At 47.1% G+C, this 13,824-nt stretch overlaps 1 protein-coding gene across 4 annotated transcripts in view; it reads right to left on the bottom strand.

Annotated features, from left to right (window-relative positions):
• LOC311099065 (catenin delta-2-like) overlaps nucleotides 1-13,824 on the bottom strand; it is a gene marked incomplete at its 5' end in the record, with an annotated part of 127,846 nt that overhangs the window by 54,706 nt on the left and 59,316 nt on the right. For all 4 annotated transcript variants that reach the window (XM_084139681.1, XM_084139678.1, XM_084139679.1 and 1 more), the window contains one exon: nucleotides 13,496-13,639. In XM_084139681.1, coding sequence (XP_083995807.1) covers nucleotides 13,496-13,639 — 144 coding nt within the window. The remainder of the gene's footprint in view (nucleotides 1-13,495; nucleotides 13,640-13,824) is intronic.

Genomic DNA, 13,824 nt, shown 5'->3' with positions numbered 1-13,824 from the left:
ACAAGTTACATCAATAAGGGATCATAATGTAGCTTTCACCTGGATTCACCAGGTCAGTCTACGTCATGGAAAGAGCAGGTGTTCCTAATGTTTTGTAGACTCCGTCAGTGGAGTGGCCTTACTGAAGAGCTCAGTGACTTTCAACGTGGCACCGTCATAGGATGTCACCTTTCCAACAAGTCAGTTCGTCAAATTTCTGCCCTGCTAGAGCTGCCCGGTCAAGTGCTGTTATTGTAGGCCACACAAGCTCACAGAACAGGGCCGCCGAGTGCTGAAGCGCGTAGCATGTAAAAATCGTGTCCTCGGTTGCAACACTCACTACCGAGTTCCAAACTGCCTCTGGATGCAACGTCAGCACAATAACTGTTTGTTGGGAGCTTAATGAGATGGGTTTCCATGGCCGAGCAGCCATGGAAAGCTTAAGATCACCATGCGCCAAGTGTCGGCTGGAGTGGTGAAAAGCTCGCCGCCATTGGACTCTGGAGTACTGGAAACGTGTTCTTTGGAGTGATGAATCACGCTTCACCATCTGGCAGTCCGACGGACGAATCTGGGTTTGGCGGATGCCAGGAGAACGCTACCTGCCCTAATGCATATTGCCAACTGTAAAGTTTGGTGGAGGAGGAATAATTGTCTTTGGGTGTTTTCATGGTTCGGGTTAGGCCCCTTAGTTCCAGTGAAGGAAGATATTAACACTACAGCATACAATGACATTCTAGACGATTCTGTGCTTCCAACTTTGTGGCAACAGTTTGGGAAGGCCCTTTCCTGTTTCAGCATGACAATGCCCCTGTGCACAAAGCGAGGTCCATACAGAAATCGTTTGTCGAGATCGGTGTGGAAGAACTTGACTGGCCTGCACAGAGCCATTACCTCAACCCCATCGAACAACTTTGGGATGAATTGGAACGCCGACTGCGAGTCAGGCCTAATCGTCCAACATCAGTACCTGACCTCACTAATGCTCTTGTGGCTTAATGGAAGCAAGTCCCCGCAGCAATGTTCCAACATCTAGTGGAAGCCTTCCTAGAAGAGTGGAGGCTGTTATAGCAGCAAAGGGGGGACCAACTCCATATTTTAGAATGAGATGTTCGACGAGCAGGTGTCCACATACTTTTGATCATGTAGTGTATATTCACGTCACCAAAAAATTTATTAAAACACACTGTTTTGAAATGAAGGTCTACAGTAGCCTCAACAGCACTCTGTAGGGTAGCAACATGGTGTAGCTGGAAGACAGCTAGTTTCCGTCCTCCTCTGGGTACATTGACTTCAATACAAAACCTAGGAGGCTCGTGGTTCTCACCCCCATTCCATAGACTTACACATTACGACAACTGCATGAACTGACATGTTGTCCACCAATGAAAGGATCAGAGAATGATCCAAGATGGCGTAGCAGTGCGGTCATGTATTCTGTAGTGTCCTCGTGTAAATAGCCAGTTTTTTTTCTTTTTTTTTTCTTTTTCGTATATATTTCTCAATCTCACTTTCCATCCTTTAACTAAATATACTTTCCTGCAACCCGCCTCATCCAATGTGGAACGGATTCTATTATTTCTTTATACCTTTTTATCTAGAACCTCCGGCTGAAACTAGCCAGCTAGCCAGCTAGCTAGCTACTTGCTATTAGCCACCGTTAGCGGTCTTCAGCATTGTCCGTGGCCTGTAGTACCTACCAGCCAGCTTTAGCCTGGACAAATATCGGCCAGTCTGCACAGTCTGCACAGCGCGCTATCGACCCAGAGCATATCGGATTTTCTGCCGGAATGACTGAATCACTGGACTGGATGTTCAAGCAGTGTCTGAATCCTGGCTTAGGAAGGCCACCAAAAATTCAGAAATTTCCATCCCCAACTACAACATTTTCCGTCTAGATAGAACTGCCAAAGTGGGCAGTTGCAATCTACTGTAGAGATAGCCATGATCTCAGTGATCACTGCCTCATTGCCTGTGTCCATAATGGGTCAGCGGTCAAACGACCACCCCTCATCACTGTCAAACGCTCCCTAAAACACTTCAGCGAGCAGGCCTTTCTAATTGACCTGGCCTGGGTATCCTGGATGGATATTGACCTCATTCCATCAGTAGAGGATGCCTGGTTGTTCTTTAAAAGTTATTTCCTCTCCATCTTAAATAAGCATGCCCCATTCAAAATATTCAGAACTAAGAACAGATATAGCCCCTGGTTCACCCCACACTTGACTGCACTTGACCAGCACAAAAACATCCTGTGGCGTACTGCATTAGCAACGAACAGCCCCCGCGATATGCAACCTTTCAGGGAAGTCAGGAACCAATATACACAATCAGTTAGGAAAGCAAAGGTTAGCTTTTTCAAACAGAAATTTGCATCCTGTAGCACTAACTCCAAAAAGTTTTGGGACACTGTAAAGTCCATGGAGAATAAGAGCACCTCCTCCCAGCTGCCCACTGCACTGATGCTAGGAAACACTGTCACCACCGATAAATCTACGATAATCGAGAATTTCAACAAGCATTTTGCTACGGCTGGCCATGCTTTCCACCTGGCTACCCCTACCCCGGCCACCAGCTCTGCACCCTCCGCTGCAACTTGCCTGGTTCCCCAACTACTTCTCAGATAGAGTTCAATGTGTCAAGTCGGAAGCCCTGTTGTCTGGACCTCTGGCAGTCTCTATGGGGGTGCCACAGGGTTCAATTCTCGGGCCGACTCTATTCTCTGTGTATATCAATGATGTCGCTCCTGCTGCTGGTGACTCTCAGATCCACCTCTACGCAGACGACACCATTTTGTATACATCTGGCCCTTCATTAGACACTGTGGTAACAAACGAGCTTCAATGCCATACAACACTCCATCCGTAGCCTCCAATTGCTCTTAAACACTAGTAAAATGAAATGCATGCTCTTCAATCTAACGCTAATTGCACCCCTCCACCCAACTAGAATCACTACTCTCGGCGGGTCTAACTTAGAATATGTGGACAACTACAAATACCTAGGTGTCTGGTTAGACCGTAAACTCTCCTTCCAGACTCACATTAAACATCTCCAATCCAAAGTTAAATCTAGAATCGGCTTCTTATTTCGCAACAAAGCCTCCTTCACTCATGCTGCCAAACATGCCCTCGTAAAACTGACTATCCTACCGATCCTTGACTTCGGCAATGTCATTTACAAAATAGCCTCCAACACTACTCAGCAAATTGGATGTAGTCTATTACAGTGCCATCCGTTTTGTCACCAAAGCCCAATATACTACCCACCATTGTGACCTGTACGCTCTCATTGGCTGGCCCTCACTACATATTCGTCGCCAAACCCACTGGCTCCAGGTCATCTATAAATCACTGCTAGACAAATCCCTGCCTTATCTTAGCTCATTGGTCACCATAGCAACACCCACCCGTAGTATGCGCTCAAGCAGGTACAGTGGGGAGAACAAGTATTTGATACACTGCCGATTTTGCAGGTTTTCCTACTTACAAAGCATGTAGAGGTCTGTCATTTTTATCATAGGTACACTTCAACTGTGAGAGACGGAATCTAAAACAAAAATCCAGAAAATCACATTGTATGATTTTTAAGTAATTCATTTGCATTTTATTGCATGACATAAGTATTTGATACATCACAAAAGCAGAACTTAATATTTGGTACAGAAACCTTTGTTTGCAATTACAGAGATCATATGTTTCCTGTAGGCCTTGACCAGGTTTGCACACACTGCAGCAGGGATTTTGGCCCACTCCTCTATACAGACCTTCTCCAGATCCTTCAGGTTTCGGGGCTGTCGCTGGGCAATACGGACTTTCAGCTCCCTCCAAAGATTTTCTATTGGGTTTAGGTCTGGAGACTGGCTAGGCCACTCCAGGACCTTGAGATGCTTCTTACGGAGCCACTCTTTAGTTGCCCTGGCTGTGTGTTTCGGGACGTTGTCATGCTGGAAGACCCAGCCACGACCCATCTTCAATGCTCTTACTGAGAGAAGGAGGTTGTTGGCCAAGATCTCGCGATACATGGCCCCATCCATCCTCCCCTCAATACGGTGCAGTCGTCCTGTCCCCTTTGCAGAAAAGCATCCCCAAAGAATGATGTTTCCACCTCCATGCTTCACGGTTGGGATGGTGTTCTTGGGGTTGTACTCATCCTTCTTCTTCCTCCAAACACGGCGAGTGGAGTTTAGACCAAAAAGCTATATTTTTGTCTCATCAGACCACATGACCTTCTCCCATTCCTCCACTGGATCATCCAGATGGTCATTGGCAAACTTCAGACGGGCCTGGACATGCGCTGGCTTGAGCAGGGGGACCTTGCGTGCGCTGCAGGATTTTAATCCATGACGGCGTAGTGTGTTACTAATGGTTTTCTTTGAGACTGTGGTCCCAGCTCTCTTCAGGCTGCTTGCCTATTGTCCTGTAGCCCATCCCAGCCTTGTGCAGGTCTTCAATTTTATCCCTGATGTCCTTACACAGCTCTCTGGTCTTGGCCATTGTGGAGAGGTTGGAGTCTGTTTGATTGAGTGTGTGGACAGGTGTCTTTTATACAGGTAATGAGTTCAAACAGGTGCAGTTAATACAGGTAATGAGTGGAGAACAGGAGGGCTTCTTAAAGAAAAACTAACAGGTCTGTGAGAGCCAGAATTCTTACTGGTTGGTAGGTGATCAAATACTTAAGTCATGCAATAAAATGCAAATTAATTACTTAAAAATCATACAATGTGATTTTCTGGATTTTTGTTTTAGATTCCGTCTCTCACAGTTGAAGTGTACCTATCATAAAAATTACAGACCTCTACATGCTTTGTAAGTAGGAAAACCTGCAAAATCGGCAGTGTATCAAATACTTGTTCTCCCCACTGTATATCTCACTGGTCATCCCCAAAGCCAACACCTCCTTTGGCTGCCATTCCTTCCAGTTCTCTGCTGCCAATGACTGGAACGAATTGCAAAAATCTCTGAAGCTGGAGACTCTTATCTCCCTCACTAACTTTAAGCATCAGTTGTCAGAGCAGCTTACTGATCACTGCACCTGTACACAGCCCCTCTGTAATTAGCCCACCCAACTACCTCATCCCCATATTGTTATTTATTCTGTTCATTTGCACCCCAGTATCTCTATTTGCACATCATCTTCTGCACATCTATCACGCCAGTGTTAATACTAAATTGTAATTATTTTGCACTATTGCCTATTTATTGCCTTACCTCCATAACTTACTACATTTTCACACACTGTATATAGATTTTCCATTTTTCTATTGTGTTATTGACTGTACGTTTTTGTTTATCCCATATGTAACTCTGTGTTGTTGTTTTTTTTATCGCACTGCTTTGCTTTATCTTGGCCAGGTCACAGTTGTAAATGAGAACTTGTTCTCAACTGGCCTACCTGGTTAAATAAAGGTGAAATAAATCAAAAATCAAAAATCTAGCACTGAAAGCATAAGCTACAGCTAGCTAGCACTGCAGTGCATAACATGTGGTGAGTAGTTGACAAATGCAGCTAGCTAGTTTAGCCTACTCAAACACCCGGCTCAAACAGAGAGGGATGCTATGTTAGCTAGCTGTCTATGGCTATCCAACACTGGAACTCTTCCAAGTCAAGGTAAGCTTTTGGTTTTATAAATTTATTGCCACCGGGGCCTGCCGGTGTAGTGCTAAACTGCTTGATGACTGTACACTGTACTGCATGATTGTAGCGGGTTTACTAACGGTGTCACGAATTCAGCCAAGGCTGCTCCTCCTCCTTGCTCGGGCAGGCTTCGGCGTTCGTTGTCACCGGAGTACTAGCTGCCACTGAACTATTTTTTAACTAGTTTCTGTGTTCTACTTGTTTTGTCTTTATTGCACACACCTGGTTCCAATGTACGTTAATTTGTTTCCCTATTTTACCCTCTGGTTCTCTCATGGTGTTGTGCGTGATTGTTCGTTGTCTTGTTGTCATTTGCTTTGTGAGTCTGTATTTTCTTCCCTGCGTGGAGGATATGTTTATTTACTTAGTTCTGTGTCCTGCCCCTGACTCCGTCCTACCGCTACACACTGACGCATGATATAATCACACACCCGTTATGGAGTCAGCAGGTACATCCATTCCTCCAGGATCGGTGGAGGAACGCATCCAGCAGCACTCAACCATGCTACAGACTCTTGGCACAGCCATGGATAGAGTGGTACAGACTATGGAGCGATGGGAGAGGGGGGGGTTTTCTACACCTCCTTCCACTACTATTCACTCCACACCGCTGTCCACCCCTTCACCACCTGGATCCAGTGGGATTCGGCTCTCGCTCCCGAGGGCATATGATGGAACAGCTGCCGGGTGCCAGGGGTTTCTGCTCCAGGTGTAGCTCTACCTGACAACCATCCACCTGGCTCCCTCGGGATACGAGAGCGTGTCCGCCCTCATCTCCTGTCTGTCGGGGAAAGCGCTCGAGTGGGCCAACGCTAAGTGGGGAAGTATAGACGCGGCATCGGTGCGCTATGAGGATTTCACCCGCCGTTTCCGGGCGGTATTTGATCATCCACCGGAGGGGTGAGTGACGGGGGAACAGTTATTCCACCTCAGACAGGGGAAGAGGAGCGCATAGGACTTTGCACTGGACTTCAGGACCTTGGCAGCCAGCGCAGGATGGAATGAGAGGGCCCTGATCGACCATTACCGATGCAGCCTACGGGAGGACGTTCGCCAGGAGCTGGCCTGCAGGGACACCACCCTTAACCTGGACCAACTGGTGGATTTATCGATTAGACTGGATAACCTGTTGGCCACCCGCGGACGTCCGGATCAGGGTCTGTCCAGTCCATTCCCCAGCACTTCCGACCCTACACCGATGGAGCTCGGAGGTGCTGATCTAAGGGTGACCGGAAGGGGGGCTGTTTCCTGCACCAACTGCATCGCAGAGGACACACTGCTGGTCAGTGCTGGAAAGGGTCCTCAGGGAGTCGAGGCAGCAGGCAGGGCACTGGTGGACCACCCCAGGTGAGTAGGCACCCGACTCACCCAGAGCTCCCTGTTGCGCACATGTGGGTTCATGTAGAATTTCCTGAGTTTTCCACGCATTCCCAGCATAAGGTGCTCGTAGATTCAGGTGCAGCTGGGAATTTTATGGACCGTCTATTTGCTCATAGATTAGGGATCCCTATTGTGCCTGTTGATGTGCCCTTCCCTGTACATGCCTTATATAGTCACCCTTTAGGGTCAGGCCTGATTAGGGAGGTCACAGCTCCACTCTGGATGAAAACACAGGAGGGTCATGAGGAGAGAATTAGTCTCTTCCTGATCGATTCTCCTGCGTTTCCAGTGGTGTTAGGGCTTCCCAGGTTAGCCTCTCATGACCCCAATATTTCGTGGCAACAGAGGGCTCTCAAGGGATGGTCTCGTCAGTGCTCGGGGAGGTTTGTAGGTGTTTCCGTAGGTGCAACTACGGTGGAGAGTCCAAACCAGGTCTCCACTATGCACATTCCTCCCGAATATGCCGATTTGGCACTCGCCTTCTGTAAAAGGAAGGCGACTCAATTACCACCCCATCGACAGGGGGATTGTGCGATAAATCTCTGAGAGGGTGCTGCGCTTCCTCGGAGTCACGTGTATCTCTGTCACAGGAAGAGATGGTGGCTATGGAAACATATGTCTCCGAATCTCTTGGACAGGGATACAGTCGGCCTTCCACTTCCCCTGCCTCCTCTAGTTTATTTTTTGTGAAGAAGAAGGATGGAGGTTTACGCCCGTGCATTGACTATCAAGGTCTCAATCAGATAACGGTGAAGTACAGTTATCCACTACCTCTCATTGCTAGTATGACGGAGTCATTGCACGGGGCGCACTTCTTCACCAAATTGGATCTCAGGAGCACGTACAACCTGGTGCATATCCGGGAAGGGGATGAGTGGAAGACGGCATTCAGTACCACCTCTGGGCACTATGAGTACTTCGTCATGCCGTATGGGTTGATGAATGCTCCCTCAGTCTTCCAATCCTTTGTCGAGGAAGTATTTGTAGTGGTGTATATAGATGATATTCTCATATACTCCGCTACACGAGCCGAGCATGTGTCCCTGGTGCGCAAGGTGCTTGGTCGACTGTTGGAACATGACCTGTACATCAAGGCTGAGAAATGTCTGTTCTTTCAACAGTCTGTCTCCTTCTTAGGCTACCGCATGTCCGCGTCAGGGGAGGAGATGGAAAATGACCGCATTTCAACCGTGCGTAATTGGCCGACTCCAACCACGGTTAAGGAAGTGCAGCAATTCTTAGGGTTTGCCAACTACTACCGGAGGTTTATCCAGGGCTTTGGTCAGGTAGCGGCTCCCATTACCTCCTTGCTGAAGGAGGGACCGGTGCGCCTGCAGTGGTCAGCTGAGGCGGACAGGGCTTTTGGTCACCTGAAGGCTCTGTTCACCTCAGCTCCCGTCCTGGCTCATCCTGATCCCTCCTTGGCATTCATAGTCGAGGTGGACGCGTCTGAGGCTGGGAATGGAGCTGTACTGTATCAGCGCTCGGGTACGCCTCCAAAGCTCTGTCCCTGTGCTTTCTTTTCGAAGAGGCTCAGTCCGGCGGAGCATAACTATGATGTGGGGGACCAGGTTCTATTAGCTGTTGTTAAGGCTCTGAAGGCGTGGAGACATTGGCTTGAGGGGGCAAAACACCCTTTCCTCATTTGGACTGACCACCGCAATCTGGAGTACATCCGGACAGTGAGGAGACTGAACCCTCGCCAGGCAAGGTGGGCCATGTTTTTCACACGTTTTGTTTTCACCCTCTCGTACAGACCAGGTTCCCAGAATGCTAAGGCAGATGCTCTGTCCCGGCTGTATGACACAGAGGAGCGATCCAGTGAGCCCACTCCCATACTTACGGCTTCTTGTCTGGTGGCACCGGAGGTATGGGAGGTTGAAGCGGACATCGAGCGGGTGTTACGCACGGAGCCCACTCCCCCCATGTGTCCAGTGGGTCGTGTGTACGTTCCGTCTGATGTTCGCGATCGATTGATCTATTGGGCTCATACGTCACCCTCTTCTGGTCATCCTGGCATCGGTCGGACAGTGTGCTGTCTTAGTGGGAAGTACTGGTGGCCTACTTTAGCTAAGGACGTGAGGGTTTATGTTTCCTCCTGCTCGGTGTGCGCCCAGTGCAAGGCACCTAGACACCTGCCCAGAGGGAAATTACAACCCCTACCCGTTCCACAATGGCCGTGGTCACATCTATCGGTGGATTTTGTTACGGACCTCCCCCCGTCACAAGGGAATACTACGATCTTAGTTGTTGTGGATCGGTTTGCTTTGGTGGTGTTTTTCTGCTAAGGGGACAGGACAACTTCACCACATCAAAGGGACGATGGACGGGGCCATGTACCGTCAAATCTTGGGTAAGAACATCCTTCCCTCAGCTAGGGCATTGAAAATGGGTCATGGATGGGTATTCCAGCATGACAATGACCCAAAATACATGGCCAAGGCAACAAAGGAGTGGCTCAAGAAGAAGCACATTAAGGTCCTGGAGTGGCCTAGCCAGTCTCCAGACCTTAATCCCATAGAAAATCTGTGGAGGGAGCTGAAGGTTTGAGTTGCCAAACGTCAGCCTCAAAACCTTAATGACTTGGAGAAGATCTGCAAAGAGGAGTGAAACAAAATCCCTTCTGAGATGTGTGCAAACCTGGTGGCCAACTACAAGAAACGTCTGACCTCTGTGATTGCCAACAAGGGTTTTGCCACCAAGTACTAAGTCATGTTTGGCAGAGGGGTCAAATACTTCATTCAAATACAAATCAATTTATAACATTTATGACATGTGTTCTTCTGGATTTTTTTGTTGTTATTCTGTCTCTCACTGTTCAAATAAACCTACCATTAAAATTATAGACTGATCATGTCTTTGTCAGTGGGCAAACGTACAAAATCAGCAGGGGATCAAATACTTTTTTCCCTCACTGTATTTCAGATCCATGAATGTTGGTTGACTGGAATACATATTATCACAGAAACAACGTTGTGGCACCGTCTGAAATGTGAATAGGTCTACAAAAAGGTGTCCCATTGCAATTTGTGATTTCATTATATACACTGCTCAAAAAAATAAAGGGAACACTTAAACAACACAATGTAACTCCAAGTCAATCACACTTCTGTGAAATCAAACTGTCCACTTAGGAAGCAACACTGATTGACAATAAATTTCACATGCTGTTGTGCAAATGGAATAGACAACAGGTGGAAATTATAGGCAATTAGCAAGACACCCCCACTAAAGGACTGGTTTTGCAGGTGGTGACCACAGACCACTTCTCAGTTCCTATGCTTCCTGGCTGATGTTTTGGTCACTTTTGAATGCTGGCGGTGCTTTCACTCTAGTGGTAGCATGAGACGGAGTCTACAACCCACACAAGTGGCTCAGGTAGTGCAGCTCATCCAGGATGGCACATCAATGCGAGCTGTGGCAAGAAGGTTTGCTGTGTCTGTCAGCGTAGTGTCCAGAGCATGGAGGCGCTACCAGGAGACAGGCCAGTACATCAGGAGACGTGGAGGAGGCCGTAGGAGGGCAACAACCCAGCAGCAGGACTGCTACCGCCGCCTTTGTGCAAGGAGGAGCAGGAGGAGCACTGCAAGAGCCCTGCAAAATGACCTCCAGCAGGCCACAAATGTGCATGTGTCTGCTCGAACGGTCAGAAACAGACACCATGAGGGTGGTATGAGGGCCCGACGTCCACAGGTGGGGGTTGTGCTTACAGCCCAACACCATGCAGGACGTTTGGCATTTGCCAGAGAACCTTAAGATTGGCAAATTCGCCACTGGCGCCCTGTGCTCTTCACAGATGAAAGCAGGTTCACACTGAGCACATGTGACAGACGTGACAGAGTCTGGAGACGCCGTGGAGAATGTTCTGCTGCCTGCAACATCCTCCAGCATGACCGGTTTGGCGGTGGGTCAGTCATGGTGTGGGGTGGCATTTCTTTGGGGGGCCGCATAGCCCTCCATGTGCTCGCCAGAGGTAGCCTGACTGCCATTAGGTACCGAGATGAGATCCTCAGACCCCTTGTGAGAGCAGATGCTGGTGCGGTTGGCCATGGGTTCCTCCTAATGCAAGAATATATGCTAGACCTCATGTGGCTGGAGTGTGTCAGCAGTTCCTGCAAGAGGAAGGCATTGATGCTATGGACCGCCCGTTCCCCAGACCTGAATCCATTTGAGCACATCTGGGACATCATGTCTCGCTCCATCCACCAACGCCACGTTGCACCACAGACTGTCCAGGAGTTGGCAGATGCTTTAGTCCAGGTCTGGGAGGAGATCCCTCAGGAGACCATCCGCCACCTCATCAGGAGCATGCCCAGCCATTGTAGGGAGGTCATACAGGCACGTGGAGGCCACACACACTACTGAGCCTCATTTTGACTTGTTTTAAGGACATTACATCAAAGTTGGATCAGCCTGTAGTATGGTTTTCCACTTTAATTTTGAGGGTGACTCCAAATCCAGACCTCCATGGGTTGATACATTTGATTTCCATTGATAATTTTTGTGTGATTTTGTTGTCAGCACATTCAACTATGTAAAGAAAAAAGTATTTAATAAGATTATTTCATTCATTCAGATCTAGGATGTGTTATTTTAGTGTTCCCTTTATTTTTTTGAGCAGTGTATTTGATGTTGATGCAACATTTTGGACAACCAAACGAGCAAAAAACAACATTAAACCACCAGATGTGAAATGTTGCCCTGTGGGGTTGCCTAAAGGCCAACACAGACTGTACGATTTTAGCCGTCTTATGCTACGATTTTGCCACCCCAGACAAAATGTCCACATTGTGGGCAAATTCTTAGGTCATAAACGATTGTCGGAAGTCTTGGCTTGTTCAGTGTGACAGGGTCTAGATCTGCCGATTAAGTACCACTATGTGCGGTCGTAGGCTTTGACAAAGTTCTGGCACTGTCAAAAATGTTGAGCCTTTATCGTGTAGTGTGGCTGGCGTTACGAGCCGATACCGGAAGGAACAGGTCCGGGAGGAACAGGGCCAATAGGAACAGGGCCGGCACTGAGTATGCACACAATAATATGATTGTTGTGAATAGCTAGATTAATATAATAGTTCGATTTAAACGATGACATGCTTTGCAAGAAGAACGATTTCCCTACTAATCTTGTTTACATCTAAAATCAGGCTACCTGATGGGATTTTGATAAATGCATAAAATCGGCAATCAAAATCAACGTTCTACCACATGTTATTTTTGGGAAGCCTCTGACATATAAAGTTTGCATGTGAAAACTATTTCTAAGATGCATACTTTCAGTTTTTCCGAACTCACTTCACTGGCGCATAAGCATAGAGGGAGGCTTGCGCTGCTGGTGCTGGCACATGCGGAAATCAAACTACTGCAGTTTACGTAGCCTGCATCGGCTGACGTAGCCTCTCAAGCCAATCACAGAATGTGATGACAAAACTGAAGCAAATCGTACAATCTGGCCAGGTTGATATCAAGATATTAATTTTTTATCATTGCATAGTGTGAACGCAGGTTGATGCTTATCGTCATGAATCTTGCCATGGAGGTAGAGCTGAGTGATTTCTGCTAGATGGGCCAGCTACAAAGTCAAAATTGGCTATATCGTAAAGGATTCAGCAAAACAAACATTTGCCTTTTGATCTTAATTTAAGGTTAGGGTAGGCATTAGGGTTAGTAGTGTGGCCAAAGTTAGGGTTAGGTTTATATTATGACTTTGTGGCTGTGCCAGCTAGTGACCACTCTGCACAGCTGCCTCCAGTGCAAGATTCATGACAATAAATGCCAATAATCGTAAAAGACTGAATCCGACGTACAGTGTGAGAAGGTCTTAAAGGAGGTGAAAGATTAGGTTGAGAATCAGCAGAGGAGGGATACAGTACTGGCTGTGAGGATATGATCCAACAGCCTTCATGGACAGTCTGTACCATCTCAACCCATGCTCAATGAAACACCAGTAAGAATCACAGTTTCTTTCATATAGTAGCCTGCAGTCTTTACAAACAGGAAGCAATATTATAACTCCAATTCCCTAGCCTTTAGGAAATGAAAGCTTTTCAGATCGTATAGTAGGATTTCATAATATGCAATGAAGTGAGGCGGAAATTCTGTGGAGAGGATACACATGCTCATTAAAGAAAGTATTAGGCTAAATACTGTGGAGTGAATTTCACAATGGTGGGCGCCTCCGACTCAGTTTTCAATGCTTGAGCGTAAATTCTGCAAGATTAATTTTGATTAATTTCTGTCTAATATCTAATGATCTGTGACTACAAAACAAATTGCCATCAAGATGCTAATCGGATTTGCATACCTGAACTGAAAAATGTAGATAAACTAAACAATCTGATGGAGCGATAAAAATTGTTGATTTTTATCATTGAATAATAACCCTCTATAACCTACTGTGGAACAATAACACTTGGTTGGCTAAGAAGTGGGCGAGCCACAAAGTAAAATATAAGGGGATGCCCAGTGCTGCAGGGCAGGGGCTCCGGACCGGCTGACTCACCCTGGTTTTGATTGAGATTCCTGAGAGAGGGCTTCTGGTAGACCCTGTCCTCGTAGATGGGGTCAATGTGGTGCTCAGGAGACTGGAGAGGTCGCAACTCTGAGCCCAGGTGACTGTGTTGGCTGCTGTAGGAGCCTCTGGACCCTGAACACCACAACACAAATACAGGAAACATCGTTATATGATTCCAAACATGGTTAATAACAACATCTAGTATTATCAAGCCTATTAACTACAGCATTTAAAACAATTTGAGAGAATATTTATATATCAATGAATACAACCCACAGAAAAAACACTATTTTAGACATAATATATGTAAAGATATT

This window comes from Coregonus lavaretus (genome assembly GCF_964263955.1).
Source record: "Coregonus lavaretus genome assembly, chromosome: 23".
Classification (NCBI taxonomy): Eukaryota; Metazoa; Chordata; class Actinopteri; order Salmoniformes; family Salmonidae; genus Coregonus; species Coregonus lavaretus.
The sequence above is the reverse complement of the archived record's forward strand: the minus strand, read 5'-3'. Positions and strand labels throughout refer to the sequence as shown.